At 35.3% G+C, this 24,228-nt stretch overlaps 1 protein-coding gene across 3 annotated transcripts in view; it reads right to left on the bottom strand.

Moving 5' to 3' along the window:
• The window catches only part of tenm2a (teneurin transmembrane protein 2a), a 311,956-nt gene that overhangs the window by 125,425 nt on the left and 162,303 nt on the right, over nucleotides 1–24,228 (bottom strand). For 2 of the 3 annotated variants that reach the window (XM_073820005.1, XM_073820004.1), the window contains one exon: nucleotides 132–332. The exons of the other annotated variant lie outside the window; for it this stretch is intronic. In XM_073820005.1, coding sequence (XP_073676106.1) covers nucleotides 132–332 — 201 coding nt within the window. The remainder of the gene's footprint in view (nucleotides 1–131; nucleotides 333–24,228) is intronic. 3 annotated transcript variants of the gene reach the window in all.

Below are 24,228 nucleotides of genomic sequence, written 5' to 3' on the forward strand. Positions count from 1 at the left end.
TTTTTGTTTTGTTTCATTTTGTTGCATTTAGTTAAAACACAGAGTCATAGCAGACAACAATACAGGACACCGAAAATGAGTAAGAGGATGATGGGGCATCAGCCAATGAGATGTGAGTGGGAGGGGCTTACCAGTGGGAGGCTGGGCCCGGAGCAGGTATGAGTTGGGGGAGATTTGGTCCTCTGGGTGGGGCTCCAACATGGTGTGAGATGAGCTGCTGTCCAGCAAGGGCACCTGACACTCCCTTATGATAGGCGGGGCTGGATGAAGGGGGGCGGGTGGGGGAGAAGGAGCAGGGGGCAGGAGGCTGGAGGAGGGAGGGAGGGGACGACCTGAGGAATGGACAGATAAAAGGAGAAGACAAACTTGTTATGATCATGTGACACGATGCAGGGTAGAAATCAACATACTAACATGATAGACATACAACATACATTTTACAAGCAGATTACATTGAATCAAGTGACATTAATGAACTCATTTATGTGATAATGCACTCTTTAATGTGATCAATTGTATTCGAATGACTTTAATGAGATCTTCGAAGTCGATATGAAATGGCTTTTACAACCCATTTTACTTTTGTAATAGTGTGTGTTTCCAAGTGAAACATGAAATTTAATACAACAAAACACAGATCTATCAGGAATTGACTAGATCATGAAAAGATTCGTATGCGTTCAAAATGTGAGTTTGGAGTGGGTTATGGACGACTACGCCCCTCTTGAAACACCTTGGGAACTCATTTCTAAAAAGGTTTTTTACCCGATACATGGAGGTTGAAGATTAAGTTCACCCTTGAGAACATTATTACGCATCCCAACAGTAATACTTCTTCAAATGTATTGTAATTTACTGTTATTGCCATAAACTTTATTGTATTAAGCGGGAAGCTTTTACAAAGGCTCCATTGCTTACAACAGTAGCCTAAAACAATGTATAAGTAGCTAATATCAATTATTAATATTAAGTTGTTTCTGAGGCAGTGCAAGTTTTGCCAGTTTGATGAATGATTATGAAAACTGTTCTACAGAACAACATTCTAATAAAATGTGTACTAAGAAAGTAAATAGGATCAATTTTGATAAAGGATTATGAAAACATTTTTCTCTTCAGAACAACATGTACTGATAAAATAAGCTCCGAAATGTGTATTAAGAAAGTAAATAGGGTCAATTTTGATGTCAGGTTGACCTTAACCATAACAGTCCCTTGTGATGTTGATGTCGCACAACGTGCTCATAAAATAATTCCCATAAAATGAGCTCCAAGGTGTTTCTCATAAAAGCAAGCGATGAGGTCACAAACTAAAGTTATGTGTGCTCATAAATGCATGCAAAATTGATGTGCTCACACCTGCGCATAGATAATGAGGGCTGAAAATGACATCATGCTCAGTGTGCACTGATGATATACAAACAAAAGCACCGCGATAGAAGTAAACAGTCGGGGTGTTCATGTACGTGTGTGCGCTTGTGAGTTATGGAGTGCTTGGACTGCAGAACGGCAGACAGGAAGTGCTGCTCGCAGCATTTTTTTTGTCCAGTAAAACTCGCTGGGAGCATTGCATGAGCACATTTACACACAAACACAGTCTACTTCATCACTGTAATACAGATGTTTCAGATGTGATTTCCCAACAGGATTCTGTAATAGAACCATATACATGCGCTATATGACAATAAAGAGCCTGCAGTTATGAAGCGCATGTAATTTTTCCACTGCGAGCAAATGCATGAGGGAAGCTGGGCAAAGTCATTGGTTTTAAATGCACCTGAGTTTCTGATAAATTGCCATGACATTGGAGGTAAAATTGCAAAGGTTTTTTTTTTTTTCTCAAAGAAGCGTGTGCAGTCAGTCCTCATAAAGGCGGAGGAATTAGGAGGCTATTACCTGCCTTAATTACTCCTGGAAAGACAGCACTGAGGGAAAAGACGGCGCTCACTACAATCACACCGTGCTGTGAAACATCTGAGCGGCGCTCTTTTAAGATTCATATCAGTAAAACTAAAATGACAATGTATTGACCACCGTTTTAATTGGGATCAAACGAAGACTGTGCACTTTCTGTCTTTCAATAGTCACTTTAACTTCAAAAAGCCGAATGCTACACAAACAGATTATCACGCACATACACACAGCTCCACTTTCATCTTCCTTTCATCGCATCAACCCCTGACTGCCTGTTAGCAGGAATGGAAGAAAGTGAGAGGGTGAAGAGGTGCTTTTGTAGAAGACCTTGAATGCAGAAAGTGTATGAGCACATCTGACTCAACTTCCCTCTTTAACGCTCGTCCTCCCTCTCCCCATGACTTCTTTGTCGGTACAGTATGCGGTCATTCAGGGATATTGAGTCGAGGTTGCTGGCTGTGCCTTGTGCTATTGATTTGCTTCAGTGCTGCCTTGTGCCAGAAACACACCTCCATTCACACACCAACACACAAAACATAGGGCGCCACTAAGCTTGTTTGATTTTTTCAGAGTAGTTTAAAAATGTAATTTAGACTTCATTTTAGGTGGCTAGTCTTATATTAAATTATTAAATATTAAATGAAATGTACTTAAATTACCATTAAAAATAGTCTTTTATGCTCCCCTAGGCAGCATTTAGTAAAAAAAAAAAAAAAAAACACAATTTAATATAAAAGTTTTTAAATATATTTTAAAATATAATTTATTTCTGTGATTGCAATGTTGAATTTTCAGCATAATTTCTCCAGTTTTTATTAATATAAAATGAAATATTTTCATTTATCTTAGCTATTTCAAACTTATGTGTGTATGTGTCTTTTTTATGTCCATGTGTCTTGCCTAAAGTTTTCCTCATCTTGTTCTTCTATTTTCCCATGTCTGACCTCATGATCTGCGGAAAAGGGATGCATATTATATATAAGGAAATATAGCAGGCTGATTGGATTGCTTGTTAAGCAGACCCCAGAGGCATGGAACTGAGGCCCGTTAAATAATAAAAAGAAAGATGAGGAAGGATATGTTTACCGTCAGCATTTCATAAAAGCATCTATGGCATATGCATCTGAGAACGAGTGAATGGGAAGAGCAACAACGAGAGAGAGCAAGAGATACAGGGATCTTCACTAATGCACAGAGGAGATGAATAAACACTGAAAAGCTCAGCGAATATGCAGATGAAAGAGCGAGAGGTTAAGTGTGCTGCTGGCTGATTAGCTTGACTTCTAAAGAGATGGATGGAGAACTCGGCCGTAAAAATACAGAGCGGCAGAGCCGCATATGGGTATCTGAGGACAGCTGGAATTCTGGGAAGATGGACCAATGAGTCATTTTCTCTGAACAGAAACAGAGACTAATATTTGGTAAGTTTGAATGAATATTTAAAACAGTTCAGAGGCAAAATGTTTATTGTCATTGCACTCATTTTAACAAGCCCATAATATTCATCACACAAAACCATGACACCATTTTCAATGGACCATTGCCTCAATAATGAGAGTATTTATGGCACTGGACAAGAGAAGCCTGTGTGTGTATATGTGTGTGAGTGTGTTGGGGGTTATTAAATTTTTAAATCACTTTAATTACAAAAAAAGGAAAAATTGCATTAGGTGGCCAAAAGCAATTATAGGAAACTTAATCTCCTTTGCAATTAGGCTCAGGGGCATTTTTTAACTATTGTAATTTATTTTTGCTACATTTCTATAAAGGTCAGTATAAATTGCTTTGTGTTATTAGAACAAAGGCTCGTTAGAAGGGGGCTGAGGGGGGGCACCTGTTCCTCTAGATGATTCTTCTCCTTTGCTGTCCTTCCTAAATTCCCTTTATCTCTCTGGGAGAAGATGTGCTACTGTGGATCTGCCTGCCTGGAACGCTGATTTGACCTTGAACATCTCTGGTTTGGCCCTTAGGTAGAATTATATTTTTTAAATACTTTTTCTATCCCAAGTCAGAGACTACATTTGAGTTCCTGATGAGTATGAACTTTGTGGAACTTTCGAAGCATTGCACTGGTAGTTTGAGCACTTTGATGCAAAATGGAAATTCTTAAATAAGCTGTGAAAATAAAATAAATGAATAAAACAAAAACTCTAAAACTATTCTTAAGGACAGCATACTTTCAAATCAGCACATTAGAATGATTTCTGAAGGTTCGTGTAATACCGAAGACTAAAGTAATGATGCTGAAAATCCACAAATTTAATATATATTAAAAAAAGAAAACTGTTTTAATATGTAATGCAGCCAAATGCAGCCTTGGGTGAGCATGAGAGGCTACTTTCAAAAACTTTCAAAAGCTTTCTGACCCCAAACTTTTGAACTATAGTTTGTATTTGTGGGAATTTTGTCAAATGGAAATCTTTAGGAAAAACATATTTTGAGTGTTTGCCAAATGAACAATCAATACCCAGGTAGTATAACCTATTGAACAGACTGTATTTCTATCCCTCATAGGCTTGATTTTATTAACATAAAATTAAATATGCCGTCTACTCTGACTGAGGTCTATGAGCCTCAATTGTGTTCCTTTCTTTGACGAGAAGCCACATTGGCTGGTCTCCTACAGCTAAAAAGAGCTGTCAGCCGTACTTTAGATTCAGTCTCTCATTATCCAGCATTTCACCACCACTGTTGCTATTGGCTTTACTCCATTTTGACAAAACTCGATTTGAAAAAGTTCGTAGACAGACTACATGAAAGTGCATTGTGACGCTTGGTTTCACACAGCTCATAATTCATAAAGTTTAAGCCTGTCCAGCGCCTTGTTTTTTTGATTGCTGTTGAGTCTAACTTTTCCATCACTTGTTGGAGCCTCTGGGTAAGTGCGCTCAGAAAATTACATTATGTAATGTAATATCATTATGTGAAAATCATTTCAGTAGATTCACGGATTACAGGATAGAAGCAGAAGTGCCGCTGACTGAAGCGGTCCTGTCGGCAAACTCTCACGAATACGCTCACAGACGTACCCTGATACCGCGGCCCGGGTCTAGCTAGCACATGGGGCGCGGCACAATATCTCTCCACCCATCTGGCCGGTGAAGAGACGGCGAGCCAAAGAGGCCAAAAAGCTCAGAAAGAGACAGCTGGAGCCCAGTCAGATGGAAAGTGACAAATTACCACCCTAATGAGAGCCATTCATCATTTCTCCCAAACTCTCTCCCTCCCTTTATTTTCATCAACAACGCACCAACACATTTAGCTCAACCGTCATCCAACACCTGCATTCAACAGCGCTGAAGATGGAGTGGAAAAGGAGGCGGATTAGACCTCAGAAAATATGAAATGCAACACATAGTTTACCTTACAGGTGTGCGAGAGGAAATGAGGAGAACAGAGAAAGTTCGGATGGAAAACAGATGTGAAATACCCAAAATACCCCAGAGGTATAAAACTGCAAAATAACGTGAGCTAACACCACAGAAAACTTTGTGGTATAGTATAGTATAGTATTAAATTGTGTAGTATATATGTTTTAATAGTATAGTAGTACTATAGGTTTTAGTAGTAAAACCTATACTACTATACTATATACTACAGTATAGTGTTACATTTTATTGTACAGTACAGTATAGTATAGGTTTTAATCGTATAGTATAGTACTATAGGTTTTATCTTACAGGTGTGTGACGAAATAAGGAAAACAGAAGAAAAGTAGGATGGAAAACAGATGAGAAATACCCAAACAGCAACATACTAAACAGCAAAATAATGTGAGCTAACACCACAGAAAACTTGTATTCTATACAAAATAGTACTAGTATAGTATAAGTATAGTATAGTACAGAATTAAATTGTGTAGTATATGTGTTTTAATAGTATATTAGTACTATAGGTTTTAGTAGTAAAATCTATAGTACTATACTATACTATATTACACTACAAAGTACTATAAAGTATAGAATTGTATGGTATAGTATAGTATAGTATTGTACAGTATAAATTTTAATAGTATAGTATACTACCCTACAAAGGCAAAGTGCAGTAACTACGCCAACACTGAAACTGAGACAAATGCCTTTAAAGTTTTTACACCATATATGGTATTAGTTTGGATTTTGTAGTTACTGCAATTTTGACACTCTTGTTTCTCTAAAACAGGACAAAATTGAATCTGGAGACTTTGGCGCAAGACAAAACAGTTGTCACAAAGCCCATTTTAAGCCTTAACTCAATTTTGACCAAATGTGTAGTTACTGCGCTTTGCCTTTGGAGGGCAGTATAGTACTACAGGTTTTAATAGTAAAACCTATACTACTAAACTATTTATTATAGTATAGTATTGAATTTTATTGTACAGTACAGTATAGTACAGGTTTTAATAGTAAAGTATAGTAGTATAGGTTTTACCTTACAGGCGAGTAAGGAAATACGAAGAACAAAAGAAAAGTAGGATGGAAAACAGATGTGAAATACCCAAAATGTATTGTATTGTATAGAATTGTATAGTATAGTAATACATTTTATTGTACAGTACAGTATAATATAGTACTATGTTTTAGAAGTGAAACCATACTATACTATACTAATGTAGTAAAACAAAGTATTTTGCCAAAAATTGTGCTTGTGCTATGTATTTTTTTATATTTATTTATAAGAGCATAGTACTACACTTGTGGAAAAAGTTGAAATTGTACAGTTGAGTCTCTTGTGCAGAGGTCATTCATATGACACACAAAAAAAGAAGTCACTTATGAGTTTTGGTTTATGAGTGCATCCACCTATAGGCAGCTCACTAGGTTTGGAACAGAGCTAATGTATAGGGAAGGTGACAGGAAGCTGAGGGACAGTGACGTGGATCTCTTGTGAGAGCCAAGGCAGGAGGCCATCTTATGCCCACTGCCGCTAAGATGGCCGCCACTGGTCCCACGTTTATCTCTGCCAGAGAATTTTGAGGGCAGATTGTCTGGATGCTCTTGTGATTGGCTCCATTTTCTCATTCTGATGTTGTGTCGTGTCGAACAGGCTGACAGGATCCTAATCTTTACAACCACTAAGCTCAGTCGGGCCTGTCAAAACACTAACGCCCATTTCACACCATCAGCCAATGCTAATGGCAGAGCACGAGTTCGATAATCACGCACACGCATAAGCACTGGCACAATCCTGTTCACTTCATCCTGGTTTATTCAGCTGAAAATATCAAAGCATGAAACGTACTGTAAGCTTTTCCACAATTAAGAAAGTTAGCTTTTTTCATCTTATAAGTGACTTTACAGTTACGTTTCTTACCCTCAAAAAGCCCTTTGATCTTCAACTTCAAGCTCTTATTCTCCTTTAGTTTAGAGCTCCTTTATAATCCTGCTCATTTTTTGTCTGTCTCAGAATGACTTCAGGAAATGCAAGTCAAATTTTTCACTGTGAGGGGACAGAATGAAGTACTATGACACACCGGCACGGCTCCTTTTCACTTTAATGGAGGATCAGCCAAAAGACTGAACTTTAATGGATTTGGCCAGTTCAGTCTAGTTGAGGGCCACTGCAGCATGCCTTTTGTTATTATTCTTTGCAACATATCTCACTTTAAAGTCACTGTAAGAACCCTCAGAATGCCTGTAAGCCAGAACAAAAGCCTGAGAAACTTTTAGCTTAGTTTAAAGCTTCAGTGAGTGAAACTGGTGCTCAAGGGGTTAAGTTGATAGGGACTAAAGAATTTTCAGTCACTTGCTGCAAACAACAATATAAAAATACATTTAGGATATGCCAGATATACACTACCGTTCAAAAGTTTGGGGTCTGTAAGACTCGTAATAGTCTTTAAAGAAGTCTCTTACACACATCAAGGCTGCATTTATTTGATTAAAAATACAGAAAAAACAGTAATATTGCAAAATGTTTTTACAATATAAAATAATGTTTTTTATTTTAACATACTTTAAAATAGAATTTATTCCTGTGATAAAATATCAGCTGTTACTCCAGTCTTAAGTGTCACATGCTCCTTCAGAAATCGTTCTAATATGCTGATTTATTATTAGAATGATCAATGTTGGATAATATCAACAGTTGTGCTGCCAAATATTTTTTGGAACCTGTGATTTTTTTTTTTTTTTTTTTTTCAGGATTCTTTCATGAATAGCAAGTTTAAAAAGTACAGTGTTTATTCAAAATATAAATATTTTATAACAATGTAAATTATTTATTTAACTTTTAATAAACTTTTAATTATCAACTTAATACATCCTTGGTGAATAAAAGTATTAATTTCTTAAAAAAACAAAGAAAAAAGAAACAATAAAAATGTACTGACCCCAAACTTTTGAACGGTAGTGTACACAACCAGTCAGAAGTCTTTGAACAGTAAGCTTTTTAATGTTTTTAAAAGAATCCTTTCTTCTCACCAAACCTGCATTTATTTTTTACTATTTAAAATAACTGCTTTCTATTTGAATATATTTTAAAATTTAATTTATTCCTGTGATCAAAGCATTCGAAATGCTGTTCGAAAAACATTTTTCATTATTATTATTTTTCAGGATTCTTTGATGAATAGAAATATCCAAAGTTCAGCATTTATCTGACATAAAAAAAGCTTTTATAACATTTAAATATAAATTAAATATAAATATATATTAATAAATATATATAAAAAACCCATTAAAAATCATATTGTTGAAAAACTTTTGACTGGTAGTGTATGTGGAAGTGTTGTTACGGTAAAATAAAATAAAATGAAATAATCAAATAAAATCTGGAAAAACTCAACACTGAATGAAAATGCAAAATGTCGGCTTGACAAAAAAAGTACAAAAATGACAAAAACTAAACTAAAACTTAAATAAAACTTAATAAAAATACAATTATAGAATATATTAATAAAATGATACAAAATTCTACAACACATAAAAACATCAACCTTAAATTAAAATTAAAACTAAAAATATTAAAATAAAAGTAAAAAAGTAAAATATGAATAGATATTTTAATAGTAACTAACAATAAATTGTAAAAAAAACTATACAAAATAACACAAAATAAAACCAGTACAATACGTGTTTATGATTAATGGAATAAGCTTGAACATTTCCGGGTAAACTATTCCTTTAAATACGCTTGTTTGTTTCCTTTTTAACATGTCAGCATCCTAAATGCTCTATAATGATAGCAATTCGTCATCTATTCAACGCTATGCTTATTTACTGTTTGGACCGTGTACTGCAGCGCTTTACGCAGGACACTGCACTTTGATTCATGATCACTGACTATAACATGTCCTCCAACGATCGTAGGTGTCAGTGTGTCCTGCTTTGCCCGACCATGATGGTATGAGCATGTGCATTGAGGACAGTGAATCTAGAGCAGTCACTCACACACACACACACACACACACACACACACACACACACACACACACACACACACACACACACACACACACACACACACATTCACAAATTGTCAATTACGCTCAGGCCTCTGTCCGCTCTCTGCACGTCATTTCCATATAAATTACATCCATGTTGTCTTTCTAGATTGATGACACTGTTATGGATTCCACACGTTTTACCTTACAGAAGAGAGGAGGCATAAATAACCTCCATCACTCAACAGCCCCACGTGAGAGGCCACATATATCGTATCTGATACACTGATACATGCACTTGTTCAGCCTCCTAAAAATCTGCTTAATATTTTAACCGGAACAATGATATTTGGCCTTGCAAAACATTGCATCATGAAAAATATTAGCAAAATATAACACAAACAGGACAACCATCTGTGTCCTTGTTCAGCACAATCAAGGTCCTATAACCCAGACATTCACCCCTCACTGTGTTTTTAGCAGCAATTCAGAAAAAAACACTGTACTTCACAAACTACAAATGTTGAGTTTGTTGCTTCATTTAAAAATGACAACAATTACACAACATAAATACATAATTTAACAAACTTTAGTAGATGCATTTAAAAGTGAAAAAAATATTGATGACTCATTCTGCACTGCACAGATTTTTATCCAATCAAATGCTTGAATAACAATGCCACGCCCATTAATATCACCTGTGACCAGCCTTGATTTTATTACATGCCGGTTGAAGTTACACAACTGAGACATTTTGCTTATTTAGAAAGAATGAACATCACTAGGATATCTGTTTCACAAGAAAACTATACTTGTCAAGAGATTTCACGGGTGTTTAATACAACCAAGAAGCAGGGTATGTTGAGCGACATTTTATATGAGAGAGATATTGCTATAAACCAAGGAGAACACGCTAATGCTTGTCATTTCACTCCCAGTCCTACAATATTCATAAAAAGCTTTTTGGCAACCACATACATCCCTAAGCAATGCTACACTTGTTTATTTACAAGGCTAGCCAAAAAAAGCTCTAAAACACCACATTAAAAAGTAATATCTACTCTGACATCGTGAGGACATGGCGTCAACCTCATTCGCCCCATGGAAAACAAACTTTTCCGCTGACACACACTCTAGCATTTCGCTTGAGGAAAAAGTTCATGAGACGATGAGCTGCCGCACAGGCCGAGGCTTCAGGGCCAAACTGAAGAGTAGAGTCACTGATATGAGGTGGTGACATCATTAAGTTGAAACTTTGGCTAGGGTAAGTGCAGAAGTGATGTCACTGCCTTTTAGCGTGATCGTCACTGTCAGTTCTCTTGCCTAGGATGAACTTTACACCTGTTGTTGGAGACTGCAGGGCTCTGCTCTAAATAGAAGCCTGTGCTTGACCACTGTTCTCACAACCTTAACATCATCCAAAGAGTCAGTATTAAAAACAAGATACACACTTCTACTAAAAGTTTGGTTTAACTTAAAGAATGACATAAATACATTACTTAATGTAATAATAATAATAATGATAATAATAATAAAATTATTATTAAAACATTATTTTTAAGGAATATTTACCTTTTTTTTTTTTTTTTTTTACCAGAATGTATTTACCAGAAAAATGCAAATACACAACACAGTATTTCTGGGGAGGGGGGAAAATATTATTATTATTTTTTTTTTTTAACAAAATCAATTAATTGCAGATTCTTTTGATTATTAAAATGGAATGAAACCATTAAAATGGAATCCAGAAAATTTATGAAAAACACATTTGGTAAAAATAAAACTCAATTTGAGGAAAAATAAAACAGATTATATTGGGCTTTAAAAATGTCATTTTTGCTAAACTTTTAATAAATTGTTGTTAAATTGTGTAGGTTTCATGATTTCAATTAATTAGACATGCTTTTTGATTAATATATATATTTTTTAAAACAGAGTGTAGAAACATTAAAATTGGGAGGGAAGGGGTGGAATCCAGTAAAATTTAAACAGAAAAAAAAAGTTAAATAAAATCAAATTTGGGAAAAATTTAAATAGATTTGGCAACATTTACATCACCTGCTCACCAGTGGACCCTCTCCAGTGAATGGGTGCCATCAGAATGAGAGTCTAAAGTGATGATTGGATCAATCCATGCATGGTTGTTAGAAACAAATTTACATACAGACATTTTAACTTCTAAACGTCACTTCTGGCTTTAAAATCCACCGAGATATTTGTTTAGAGCTCTTTTGGACTTCTAAACAGTCCTTGATTGTGCATATTCCTCTCCTGATTCAGAAGAGACAACTCTTTCACACAAGAAAGCCATATTATGAATAGAAGGATGTTAAAAAACATCTTAATTTGCTTATTATAAACACAACTTTTCGCTTCAGAGTATGATAACTGATGGACTGGAGTAGTGTGGATTACTTATGTTTTTATCAGCTGTTTGGACCCTCATTCTGACGGCACCCATTTACTGCAGAGGATCCATTGGTGAGCAAGTGATGTAATGCTACATTTCTCAAAATCTGTTCTGAAGAAGAAAGAAGAAACAAGCTCATCTACATCTCTGATGGCCTAACAAGAAATCATTGGTTGCACTTTATTTTACAGTATGCGTATTGTGTACATGAGGAACAGGACTGTAAAATAAAGTGCTACCAAAGCAACAAACTAAAGGCTAAGCACAATATTATATAAACAAAACAATCACAAGTAGGCCAATCTAAAAGCGGGTACACTACAGTACATGCGTTTTAATATATGAACTGATTTGAAAACACAGCAGGAGTCATATACTTTGTAAATGGTTACCGAAGAAATACTGGACATTACAAATTAAACGACTGAGGTTCATAAATTTCTTACCAAGTTAGCAAACATCAAACTAAATCTATCCACAAAACAAATGAATGAATGGCATCATGCACAGCAGGTTCTCCTCACTCATATCAGCTGTTCGGTGTGAAAGTATATAAATTGCTAATTATATTCCTGCCGACTCTCTTTGATGTCTGTGACTCTGATAGAAGCAGGTCTATTTTTAGCAATAAAGCAGCGAAAAACTTCTGTCTTCCCATCCTCCCCTACTTCCAATCCCTCCGTCTCCTCATCTCTCTAACCATGCCTCCGCCTCCTCTATCGTATGGTCTTTGGAAACCTCTCACCCGAACTGAAGATCAGAGTGGAATAATAAAAATAATAAATAAATAAAAGATTCCTCTCTCTACTTAAGATAACAGCATTTCTTCCAAGACCACTTTGCCACTAAATCACAACTATCAGAGTTTCCTTGTTTGTTTGTAGTTTTGGAGTGCATGCTCAATCTTTTCACCCTTTTGAACTCCGTCACTCACTCATATCACATTTCAAACTTGTTAAAAAGTTGTTTTTCTTGAACAGACGAGTGTTTGAGGTTAAAAAGTATAGAAATTGTAATTATTATTATTATTATTATTATTGTTAAATAACTTATTGTTTCACTAGATAAGACCCTTCTTTCTTCATATGGGATTGTTTACAACCACAGTCGGGATCGTTCGAAGCATTTTAGAAGTGCAAACTTGGGGCACCATAGAAGTCTACTATATGGAGATTTTTATTCTCAAAAAACAATTTCTTTATGACTGAAGAAAGAAAGACATGAAGATCTTGGATGACAAGGGGAGAGTTTCATAATATGGGGGAAAAAGTATTTTAGATGACAGGTTAAACAGATATTTTAAGGAGAACCAAAACAAACATTTACAGATAATGTTCTCACCCCTTGTCATCCAAGATGTTCATGTCGTTCTTTCTTCAGTCATAAAAAAAAATATATATGTTTTTTGAGAAAAACATTTCAGGATTTTTCTCTATATAGTGAACTTCTATGGTCCCCTGAGTTTAAACTTCCAAAATGCAATTGATCAAATATAACTGATCAAACGTTTGTCTTGTCTTGCTCTGCCTGAACTCTGTTGTTTCCAGTTCAAGACAGTTAGGGTATGTCGAAAAACTCCCATCCTATTTTCTCTCTCTTCAAAATCGTCCTACATTGCTGTTTTACTTTTTTTGTTTACGGTGTTTGATCTTCTTTGGATGTTCACTTTGCAAACACTTAGTCGGTACTTCTGTAGTGATGTAGAATGATTCTGAAATGATTTTTGACGTTGAGGGAGAAAATAAGTTCCACTATATGGAGAACATTTTTCCTCAAAAACATAATTTCTTTACGACTGAAGAAAGAAGGACGTGAAGATCGTGTATGACAAAGGGGTGAGTCTCATAGTATGGGGAAAAAAAGAAAAAAATATTATTGAAGTCAATGGCTTACCAGCAACTGTTTGGTACCCAACAATCTTCAAAATATCTTCTTTTGTGTTCAAGAGAAGAAAGAAACTTTTTGGGTTTGGGTGAACAAAACAAAACAAAGCTAAATAGTATATGTACATACATATGCTGTATTATTATTATTGGAATATATTCCATTATAAACTCTCATAAAAGCACTATGGTAACAACCATTATTAACAAAAAAGAAACAAACAAAGACGATGAAAGAAAGATTCTGACTGCATCTCACACTGTTTGAATGTGTTTCCATATTAATTTATTATTCTGTTTCTGTACTACTAATTTGGTGGCAACTATGGTAATTTTTTGTTAGGGTCATGTATACATTTCTTTTTTCTTATGTGTGAACAACAGATGCAAATGAGAAGTATTTATAGACATGACAAGGCCGTGTGTGAGAGTCACAGTGGGGTGTTTTTCTACCTCACACACACACACACACACACACACACACACACACACACACACTAGGGGGCTGTGGTTTGAAGTGCTACTATGAGGTAAATTCATCAGCCCTTTGCATCAGCTGACCCTGAGGAGAGAGCACGTCCCTGTGCTCGAGTGTTTGGATGAACCCTAAACACCTGATGCAACCACTCCTGTGTAATACCTGACATTACATCACACATGCTTACTGTACAGCCATAAACCATGACATCAAACGAATGATACGGCGAATCATGAATGAAATCCTAATCGACACACCTCACTCTTTCTCTTTCGCTCTTTACTAAATCATTTAAGATGAAGGAGAGTCTGTGCTTTCTATGAGTTGAAAATGAGATTTTTAATTACTGCATGACCTGGGGTATATTAGCAACATATTAATGTGCGTCATTTACCCAGTGGTAACTAACCCCGTCAGCTCATTAACTACATGTGATTGGACCTGAGTGAGCACAGGCGAAGCTCCAGCTCTCATCGCAACCACCTGTGATGATAGCGCACATCCGCTAATTAGAGAACTTTGAATATGCACGCGCTGTTATCTCGTGGTCAGAAGAGCAAATACACAAGGTCTTTATGAAGCGAGAGGATGTCATTACTTGAAAAAAATATGCAGTTTTAGACAATAATTATGCTTAATAACAGCATTGCAAATTGGTAGTTGCAAAAGTGTGATTTTTGCATGTTCCATGAATAATTAATGAGGTAAATTTACCTGTAAACATACTACTCCTCTATTTCTGCAAGCTATGCAGACATTTTTTTAATGTGTAAATGTTTAAGAAAGCTTTTTATGAAAACAATTCAAAGAGGTTGAAGATTTTTAACGCTGTATGCTTATGGAGGCTGCACAAGTACTACATAAATACTTTACAGTTAAATAAATAAATAAATAAATAAATATTATTACAATTTAAAATACTTGTTTTCTATTTGAATATATCTTAAAATACAATTATTCCTGTGATCACAATGCTGAATTTTCAGCATCAGTACTCATGATTCTTCAGAAATCATTGTAATATTAAAAATATGTGACCCTGGATCACAAAACCAGTCTTAAGTAGAATGGTCGAAACCATACATCAATAGAAAGCTTATTTATTCAGCTTTCAAATAATGTATAAATCTCAATTTCAAAACATTGACCCTTATGACTGGTTTTGTGGTTCAGGGTCACATGTTTTCTTTTATCAATACTGAAAACAGTTGAGCTACTTAACATTTTTGTGACTTTTCAGGATTCTTTGATGAATAAAAAGTTCAAAAGATGCAGAACAGATCTTGTGTAACATTATAAATGCATTAACTGTCACTTTTGGTAATGCATCCTTCCTTAAAAATAAAACACAATCTTGCTGACCTCAAACTTTTACAAGGTAGTATATGTGTTAACCCTTTAAAGTTTTGCAATGTGCATTATAACACCATATAATACTACTTTTGTGTTAAGCAAGTTTGAATGCATTGTATTATGTGGTACGACATTAAAGTAAGTATCATGATGCATAATAGTTATATGCTTAATAGAAAGTCTTTTCAAACACTGCATATTCACCTATATGCATATGATTCCCTTTATGTACAGTATCTTATACGGTCAACACTACCAGTCAAAAGTTTTTGAACAGTAAGATTTTTCATGTTCTTTAAAGAAGTCTACTTTGCTCACCAGGCCTGCATTTACTTGAACAGAAGTATAGCAAAAACACGACAATTTTGAAATATTTGTACTATTTAAAATAACTGTTTTCTTTTTGAATATATTTGAATATGTAATTTATTCCTGTGATCAAAGCTACATTTCATATGCTGATTTGCTGTTCAAAAAACAAGCATTCAAGCATCAAACATTCTTTAAATTGATTGAAAGACATTTATAATGTTACAAAAGATTTCTGTTTGACATAAATGCTGCTCTTCTGAACTTTCTATTCATCAAAGAAACCTGAAAAAAAAATCTACTTGGCTGTTTTCAACATAATAATACTAATATTTTTTGTTTGAGCAGCAAATCAGAATATTAGAATGATTTCAGAACTGGAGTAATGAGGCTAAAAAAATCAGCTTTGAAATTAGGAATAAGTTACGTTTTAATATATATTAAAATAGTAAACAGTAATTTTTAATAGTAAAAATATTTTAAAATTTTACTGTTTTGTTGAACTTTAGATCAAATAAATGCAAGCTTAGTGCATTTATATATATATATATATATATATATATATATATATATATATATATATTCATTCTTGTACATGGCGTATTGTCTAATAATGCAAAAAAGTGTGTATTACACACATGCAAACAGAAAATTGTATATGCCCTTCTAAGCACACACAGGTTCATGTGAATGCCTGTGTACCCACACATGCTCTCTCTCTCTCACACATACACACACACATCGTGAACAGATGGCTGTGTACATTAGTAGATAGGGTGCTTAATAAATGCACCTGCACACCTGATCTCTCTAGAATATATCGAGTCATTATGAACAGCTTTCATGTCAGAATAAACGCACAGGAGACCATTTTTGACCTTGCGAAAGCCAAACAGGTTAGGTAGAACTCAATAAGTCTCCCACAATTCTCCCTCACAAACATACTCTCTACCCGACCTTGCAATCAATACATTCACAGAGTGTTTCACCAAAATCAATGCTGTGACCATATAGAAATGATCCTATAGTCTGAGACCATACCTAAAGTAAAGAGAGTCCTCTGTGCTTACCTTCCTCTGTCTCCATACTGCAGCAGTCAGCTTTATTTCACCCGTCCATGACAGAAGGACAACATGTCTGTCAGAATGCCTGTCTCATTGATTCATTTACACTAGGAGACACACTTACAGTCTCACTGTGCTGCTGTCAGTGTCCCACTTCCACAGAGACTTCAGCTGAGAGTGAGGAGCTAAAGGAACTCCCTCTCTCTCTCTCTCTCTCTCTCTCTCTCTCTCTCTCTCTCTCTCTCTCTCTCTCTTTCTCTCTCTACCTCCTCCTCTCCTCCCTCCTCCTCTCTTGGGTCCAGTTCCTGCATGTTGTGCCATTAGTAAAGGGTCTCTGTAGAGGCGCTTTTTATCTGCGAGGCCGGTCACATCGCGTTTGAGGACTTCACGCGTGCATCCAGGGGTTTTCAAAACGCCCTTCTTATTTCTGCCTTTTTTGCAGGCTCAACATCTTATTTTCACATTAGGCTTCTTCTTCCCGTGCGCCTCTATCCATCTCTCTGAGGAGGGAAGTTGTGAAGACAAGCATCACATTCACACCCGGCTATGACCTGATGTAGCAGGCAGGGCTACGAAAGCACTTAAGAGAGCTGTTGTTGGAGCGCTTACGGGGTATAGACACCATACATTAAACAGAGTGCTTTAAATGAGCGTGAGGCCTGAGTGAAGACGAGACGGACAATAATGTCTTGGAAGTTCACCACAAAAGCTCTTCAGGTTCATTCCGCCTAGTCGCAGCCTCAGACGGCACGCCCACTGACCGCCCACACTACACTGACTGACCGTCTGATGCATACTAAATACAAGATTGAATGTACTTTCTGGATTCGGCAAGTTGTGATCTGATTGCATGGCTTGATCTGCCTGGAAACAAAAGTCATATTGACAAGGTACCAGGTTGGTAAAATGAGTGCTTTTGAGCTACTCCTGGATTTGACAAAGTTTGACAAAATTAGTGGCAACCAAGATATATGAAATCATCTGAACTTATTAATGTTGAAAGGATAGCAATTTTGCAGTGGAGACAGCAATTCCATTATTTCAATTCTGGAAAAATAAATAAATAAATAAAAATAATCCCAATTATTAATATAATTGATAAAACATATAATAATAATAATAATAATAATAATAATAATAATAATAATAATAATAATAATAATAATAATAATAATAATAATAATAATTTTACACATGATTTTTCACTTAAACTATTATTATTATTATTATTATTATTATTATTATTATTATTATTATTATTATTGTTGGTCAATATAATAATAATAATAATAATAATAATAATAATAATAATAATAATAATAAATGTATTATTTATTGTTACTGGTCAATATAATGTTATTATTATTATTATTATTATTATTATTATTATTATTATTATGATTGATCAATATAATAATAATAATAATAATAATAATAATAATAATAATAATAATAATAATAATAATAATACATTCATTATTTTTATTATTTATTGTTATAGTTCAATATATTATTATTATTGGTGAGTATAATAACAACAACAACAACAATAATAATAATTTTACACTTTTTTTGCTTAAACTCATTTTATTATTACTTATTGTTGGTCAATGTAATAATAATAATAATAATAATAATATACACATGACTTTATTATTATTATTATTATTATTATTATTATTGGTCAATATAATAATAATAATAATAATAATAATAATAATAATAATAATAATAATAATAATAATAATAATAATAATAATAATAATAATAATAAAACAACAATAATAATAAATGTATTGTTTTATTATTGATTGTTATTGGTCAATATAATGTTATTATTATTATTATTATTATTATTATTATTATTATTGATCAATATAATAATACATTCATTATTTTTATTATTCATTGTTATAGGTCAATTATTATTATTACAGGTATTATTATTGGTCAATATAATAATAATAATAATAATAATAATAATAATAATAATAATAATAATAATAATAATTGTATGATGTTATTATTTATTGTTATTGGTCAATATATTATTATTATTATTATTATTATTATATTTTTCCCCTCAAGCTGGTCTATTATAGAGATTTGATTATGATAATTTTTTTTAAAATCCAATTTGATATACTATTTCCGAATATATGAAGACACACATGTAGAAACTGTAGAAACAACCTGCTCTGTAGTCAAATATTGACACAATAATTCACCAGGCTTTACATGGACAGTTTAAAAATAAATTTTGACAGGAAATGAATGTAGTGTCACCTATCTCAACTGACACAAACATACTTTTAGGCTGTTTAATATGAGATTTGCATACCATATGATTTGTCACTAGATTTGCCAAATACTATACTATTATATGAATTACATATATTTTCCACAGTGGTCTATTATTATATCATCATGAATTCCAGATAAACCTGCCTCTAAACAGCAGATAAAATCAAAACAAACTGTGGCTTATGTCAGTTAGACGCTCTCTTCCTATCTAAGTGGGTGTTTCTTGGCCAAAATAAGCTGCAATGTGGACCAGACCTCATGCTGTTCAGTCATGCTCTTTCTACACTGCATTCAGCCTTACATTGACTCCGAAGTGAGTCACGCTAACAGAGAAGGAAGTTGTTTTTCAAATCAACCCACAGGATGATATTCAGCTAGGGAGGGTCTGAGGAGAAAGAGCGCTTTCTCAGCCGATCGGTGCTCAACGGTAGCGGAATGACAGGATCTTGACATCTTTCCAGGGCTTGCCAAACATCTCCCCCCGTGCGCCCGCGTCTCTGCATCCTTCATTGTGCGTAAGTGTGTGTTTGGGCATGCATGTGTGTGAACCGAGGAGGGAGGGGGCACTTAATTGGCATTCCCTTGTGCGAGGCTGGCGGTATAAAACCAGTGGGATGCCTCTACCTTCATTAGGTTGCGCTGATGATCCAGCTGCACGTTGCAGAACAGTTTACGCCCCATCTCTTTCATTCTTTTTCGCTCTTTCCCCTTTTGTCCTCGTTCTCCCTGTGTTTAATTTTTCCGCGTGCGCCTCAAAGCATACGTATAGCTCTATATAAGAGAACAAGAACTCTGCCAGCGGGTGCAGTCAGCCAAAAGTTGCTTCCAGCTAAATCAACAAAGGGACTTATACTGTACACTTCACCGCCTCCTCTTCCCACCTCAGCCCCCTTTGCTCGCATCTTCCGTTCCCCCTGCCAGAATTCCAGCACCCAGCTGGAGGAAACATAGAAAAATGTGTCCAATTATGATACAGCATGCCCAAACTCTGCTAATTAGCGCTAATTCAGTGACAAATGGATTCTTCTTTGAATAGCCCTCCACTCAGGCTCAGCTGTATTCACCACAGTAATATGCAGATTGCCTTAAAGCGGCTTATAATGAAACTAGAGCTCCATCTCAATACGACAAAGTCAGTTCAGACCAAGCCGGTTTGCCAAAACAGACCCCGCTTCCACAGCACCGCCACTGAAAATGAGAAAGATAAGACTGGGGAGAAATCTGAGAATAACAAAAGACAGGAAGACGAGTGGACAAAGAGGAAAAGAGGGTGAGATGAAAGCCATCTGAGGAGTTTTGGGACATTTCACAAAGCTATGAATAGACTAATCTCTAGATTCCCATCTGCAAAGATAACGACTAGGTTTCTCTAGTTGGCGTCGGATTTAATTGGGAGTGACAGATAGCGGTCAGGACATCACTGGGATGCGGTTCCAGCTCAGCTCTGTTAATAGACTTTCATCTGCCCAGGACCAGTTCAGATAAAGAACATGTGCGTTCCCTTCATGTGCTCAGAGCAACACATCTGCTCAATGGATGAGCATCTAAAAAAATAAAGTTCAGCGTTGATAGACAATCACGCTGTGTGAGTCAGTGGGAGAGTGGATTGGATGGCGCGATGCGTGCACGCTAATTACTGTCTGACACAACGGCAAATACAAATGAAGTTGAAATTGAGCTCTCTTGTTTGCAAGCGACTTAATCGAAACCCTTCACACACGACTGTGATGACAAAAACTACACACGCAAGTTAATATACCAGCTTTAAATGAAGCACTGAGGAAGAGACAAACAGGATTTTGAGGTAAACAAAGTCTGTGCAGACATCGTGCACTAACCAGTTGCCAGCGTTTGAGAAGCTTTTTATAAGCTTTTTTTACTGGCAGAAAAATATTAAGGGCTTTTAAATAAGTTGAACTTGAATAGATAAATTTGTACTACATACAACAAAAACAGTGTTAACATATACCCGAAACATTGTACATTCTGCATGGACTTGAATTAGTGATTGAATCATTTTGTTTGTTCATTTGGAAGAATTATTTAGAAGAACCCATTTACTAGAATGAACCTGATTTTTTCACGCAACATACGAGAAAGAGCCATTTTTACGAGAATAAGAGAGGGCCAGAACTGATGAACTGATTCTCTAGTGTGAACCACACTTTCAACAACATATGAGAGAAGGCCATACGAATTGACGAATTGACTTGAATGAATCATACTTTCCAAAGTGACATATGAGACAGGGCCATTCAGGATGAACGATTCACTCAGATTAACCAATTCATTAGAGTGAATCATACTTTCTAATGCTACATATGAGAGAGGGCCATTTATGATGAACCGATTCACTACAATAAATCACACTTTCCAGTACAACAACACTAGGACAGGACCATTTGGGATGAACCGATTTACTAGGATGAACTAATACACTACAATGAATCAGACTTTCCAATACAACATATGAGACAGTACCATTTAGGATGAACCAATTAATTAGAATGAACCACACTTTCTGATGCTAAATATAAAAGAGGGCCATTTAGGATTAACTAATTTATTAGGATGAACCGATTCTTTAGAATGAATCACACTTTCCAATACACGTATGAGACAGAGCCGTTTAGGATGAACCGATTCACTTGGATGAAGCGATTCATTAGAATAAGTCATACTTTCGAATGCTACATACAGTATGTGGGCCATTTAGGATGAACCAATTTATTAGAATGAATCACACTTTTTAATGCTACATATGAGAGAGAAGAATTTAGGATAAATTGATTCACTAGAATGAATCACATTTTCCAATGCGACACCTGAGATAGGGCCATTTAGCATGAACTGATTCACTAGAATGAATCAGATTTCTCAGTGCTACATGAGGACCAATTAGGCAAGCTTGTTAGACTATTTCCTCAGTGTTTGGTGATGCTACACCAATACCTGCCACAAAAAGTGTGAACACAATAATGGCTCGAAACTTTTGTTCGAAAAAAAGGTGCAATGCACCTGTGGAGAATTATATAACTTTATCCTCATTTTCCATTCAACTCCAGTCCTGCTCCTTTTATCTCTACTTCAGTCGGTCTGCATCTTCCCTTTCCTCCGTCATGCTGATGTAGACCCTGTTCACATTTCTCCATCATCTCTTTCTCTCTTCCATCAACATTAGTCGTCGTAATACTCTAATACTGCTCCTAATGACAGTCAATACTTATAGCATTATGAGGGGAATGGACATGCGGATGGGAGAGGTGGATGTATTCCCATGCGTCTCTCGTTCTGCGTTTCTCTCTCTCTCTGTAGAGAATGCAATCAAGATCGGTTAGCACCCAGCTCCGCGCACTCGCAGAAGGGAGCCAAGCAGAAAATTGTTTTGGACAATGTGATGAGAAAGAGACTTTTTTTTTACATTTACATTTTTAATGCAAGAAAAACATTGTCTAAGTTTTGCATTCGATTATACAGATCTGGCCATTAAAAATGCGTCTATTTTCACGCGGCAGCCTGCAATTCGGCACGCGTGAGCACGCGTCCTGCCGCAGCGGCTTTTTTAGATTTTTTTACAACATTGTTGCACTTCATATAATATCCACCAGGTGGCGCAAGGAACAACATTCTGTAGCCAAACACCATGGCCAGCTCTAGTGGGCGTTGGTCACAAATACCAGTACAATAGTTCAATGATTCCTCTTTCCTGAAATTATGGTTCAAACCAATAGCAAAAAGATAGCCTATTCATAAGCAGGTGCAGTTGTATTGTTATTTTGTTTTCTTTCTTTGTTTTCCTGACGAACATTTATTAGACTGCATCGGAAACAGAAATGTTAATTTCGGTTATTTTATTTCTCCAACCGACAACTGACGTAAACCGCTAAATTCGTTTTCAGGGATTAATTATACACAAGCAAGAAGCAGCATAAACATCAGAACCTCACGTGCAGAGCTTATGCACAGAGAAAAACCCAATAAACCTATATATAATAATAAATAAAATAGGCCCACATAAGAAATATATGTTTTTCTTTTCTGAATGAATAATAATTTAACAAATTAATAAGTAGCAAGCCTATATGCAGAATTTTAGGCAATTTCTGTGATGCGCCCTTAAACCAGCATCTTGTTTCCATTTTTTTTTTTTTACAAATAGCCTACACGTTTTTTTTTGTTTGTTTTTTTTTATTTTTATTGTGATTGTACACAAATAACAGAAATATGTAAAATATCATAGTTTTAAGCAATGCCGTACTCTTGAACGAGTATTGTAAGCTGTATCCACTTTATTAAGGGGAAAAAAATCGAGTGATCCTGACGGCGCCGCGGGCAGTTAAATTACTTGACAACTTTCACCTTCAGAATAAAATACATTAGGCTATATATTTCAGCGTTTTAAAGCAACATCAAATTAAGATATGCATGTTTAAGAGGTAGTTCGTCTTTTTCTTTTTCTAAGATACACAATTTTAGATACACTGACAATTAATTTGAGTAGAGACAGATAGAAATGGGAAGGATAAATATAAACTACAGTATTTTTGCGATTTTGGTGCTTAGAAATGTATTCTAAGCGGGCCGCGGGCGAATAATATAGTTAATATAGCGCGGAGCGGGTGGATGCGGAATAAAACCTCGTGGAAGCGGGACTGGAAAAGCACTTTGTTATATCCTATAGACTATTTAGATACTTCATCATCAAGCAAAAATTTATTCATAAGCAGGAGCAGTTTTATTATTATTTTCTTTTATTTGTTTCCTGTTGAACTTTTATTAGACTGCATTGAAAATAGAAATGTTAATTTCTGTTTTTTTTTTCCAAACGACAACCAACGCGTTTAGTTATTATTAACGACAAGATTGTGTTAAATTACATTTAAATTGAAACGTGGCTGTGACACATTAATAACAGTTAAATTCGTTTTGAGGGGTTAATTGTACACAAGCAAAAAGCAGCATAAACATCAGAACATCACGCGCAGATCTTATGCACAGAGAAAACCCAAAAAAGCTGCATGTAAAATAAATAAAAATGCCCATATGCGAAATATAAATTTCTTAATGAATAATAATTTAACAAAACGAAATAAAATAAAATTAATAAGTAGCAAGCCTATATGCAGAATTGTAGGCAATTTCTGTGACGCGCC

The sequence above is a fragment of the Garra rufa genome, chromosome 16, assembly GCF_049309525.1.
Source record: "Garra rufa chromosome 16, GarRuf1.0, whole genome shotgun sequence".
NCBI classification, from domain to species: Eukaryota; Metazoa; Chordata; class Actinopteri; order Cypriniformes; family Cyprinidae; genus Garra; species Garra rufa.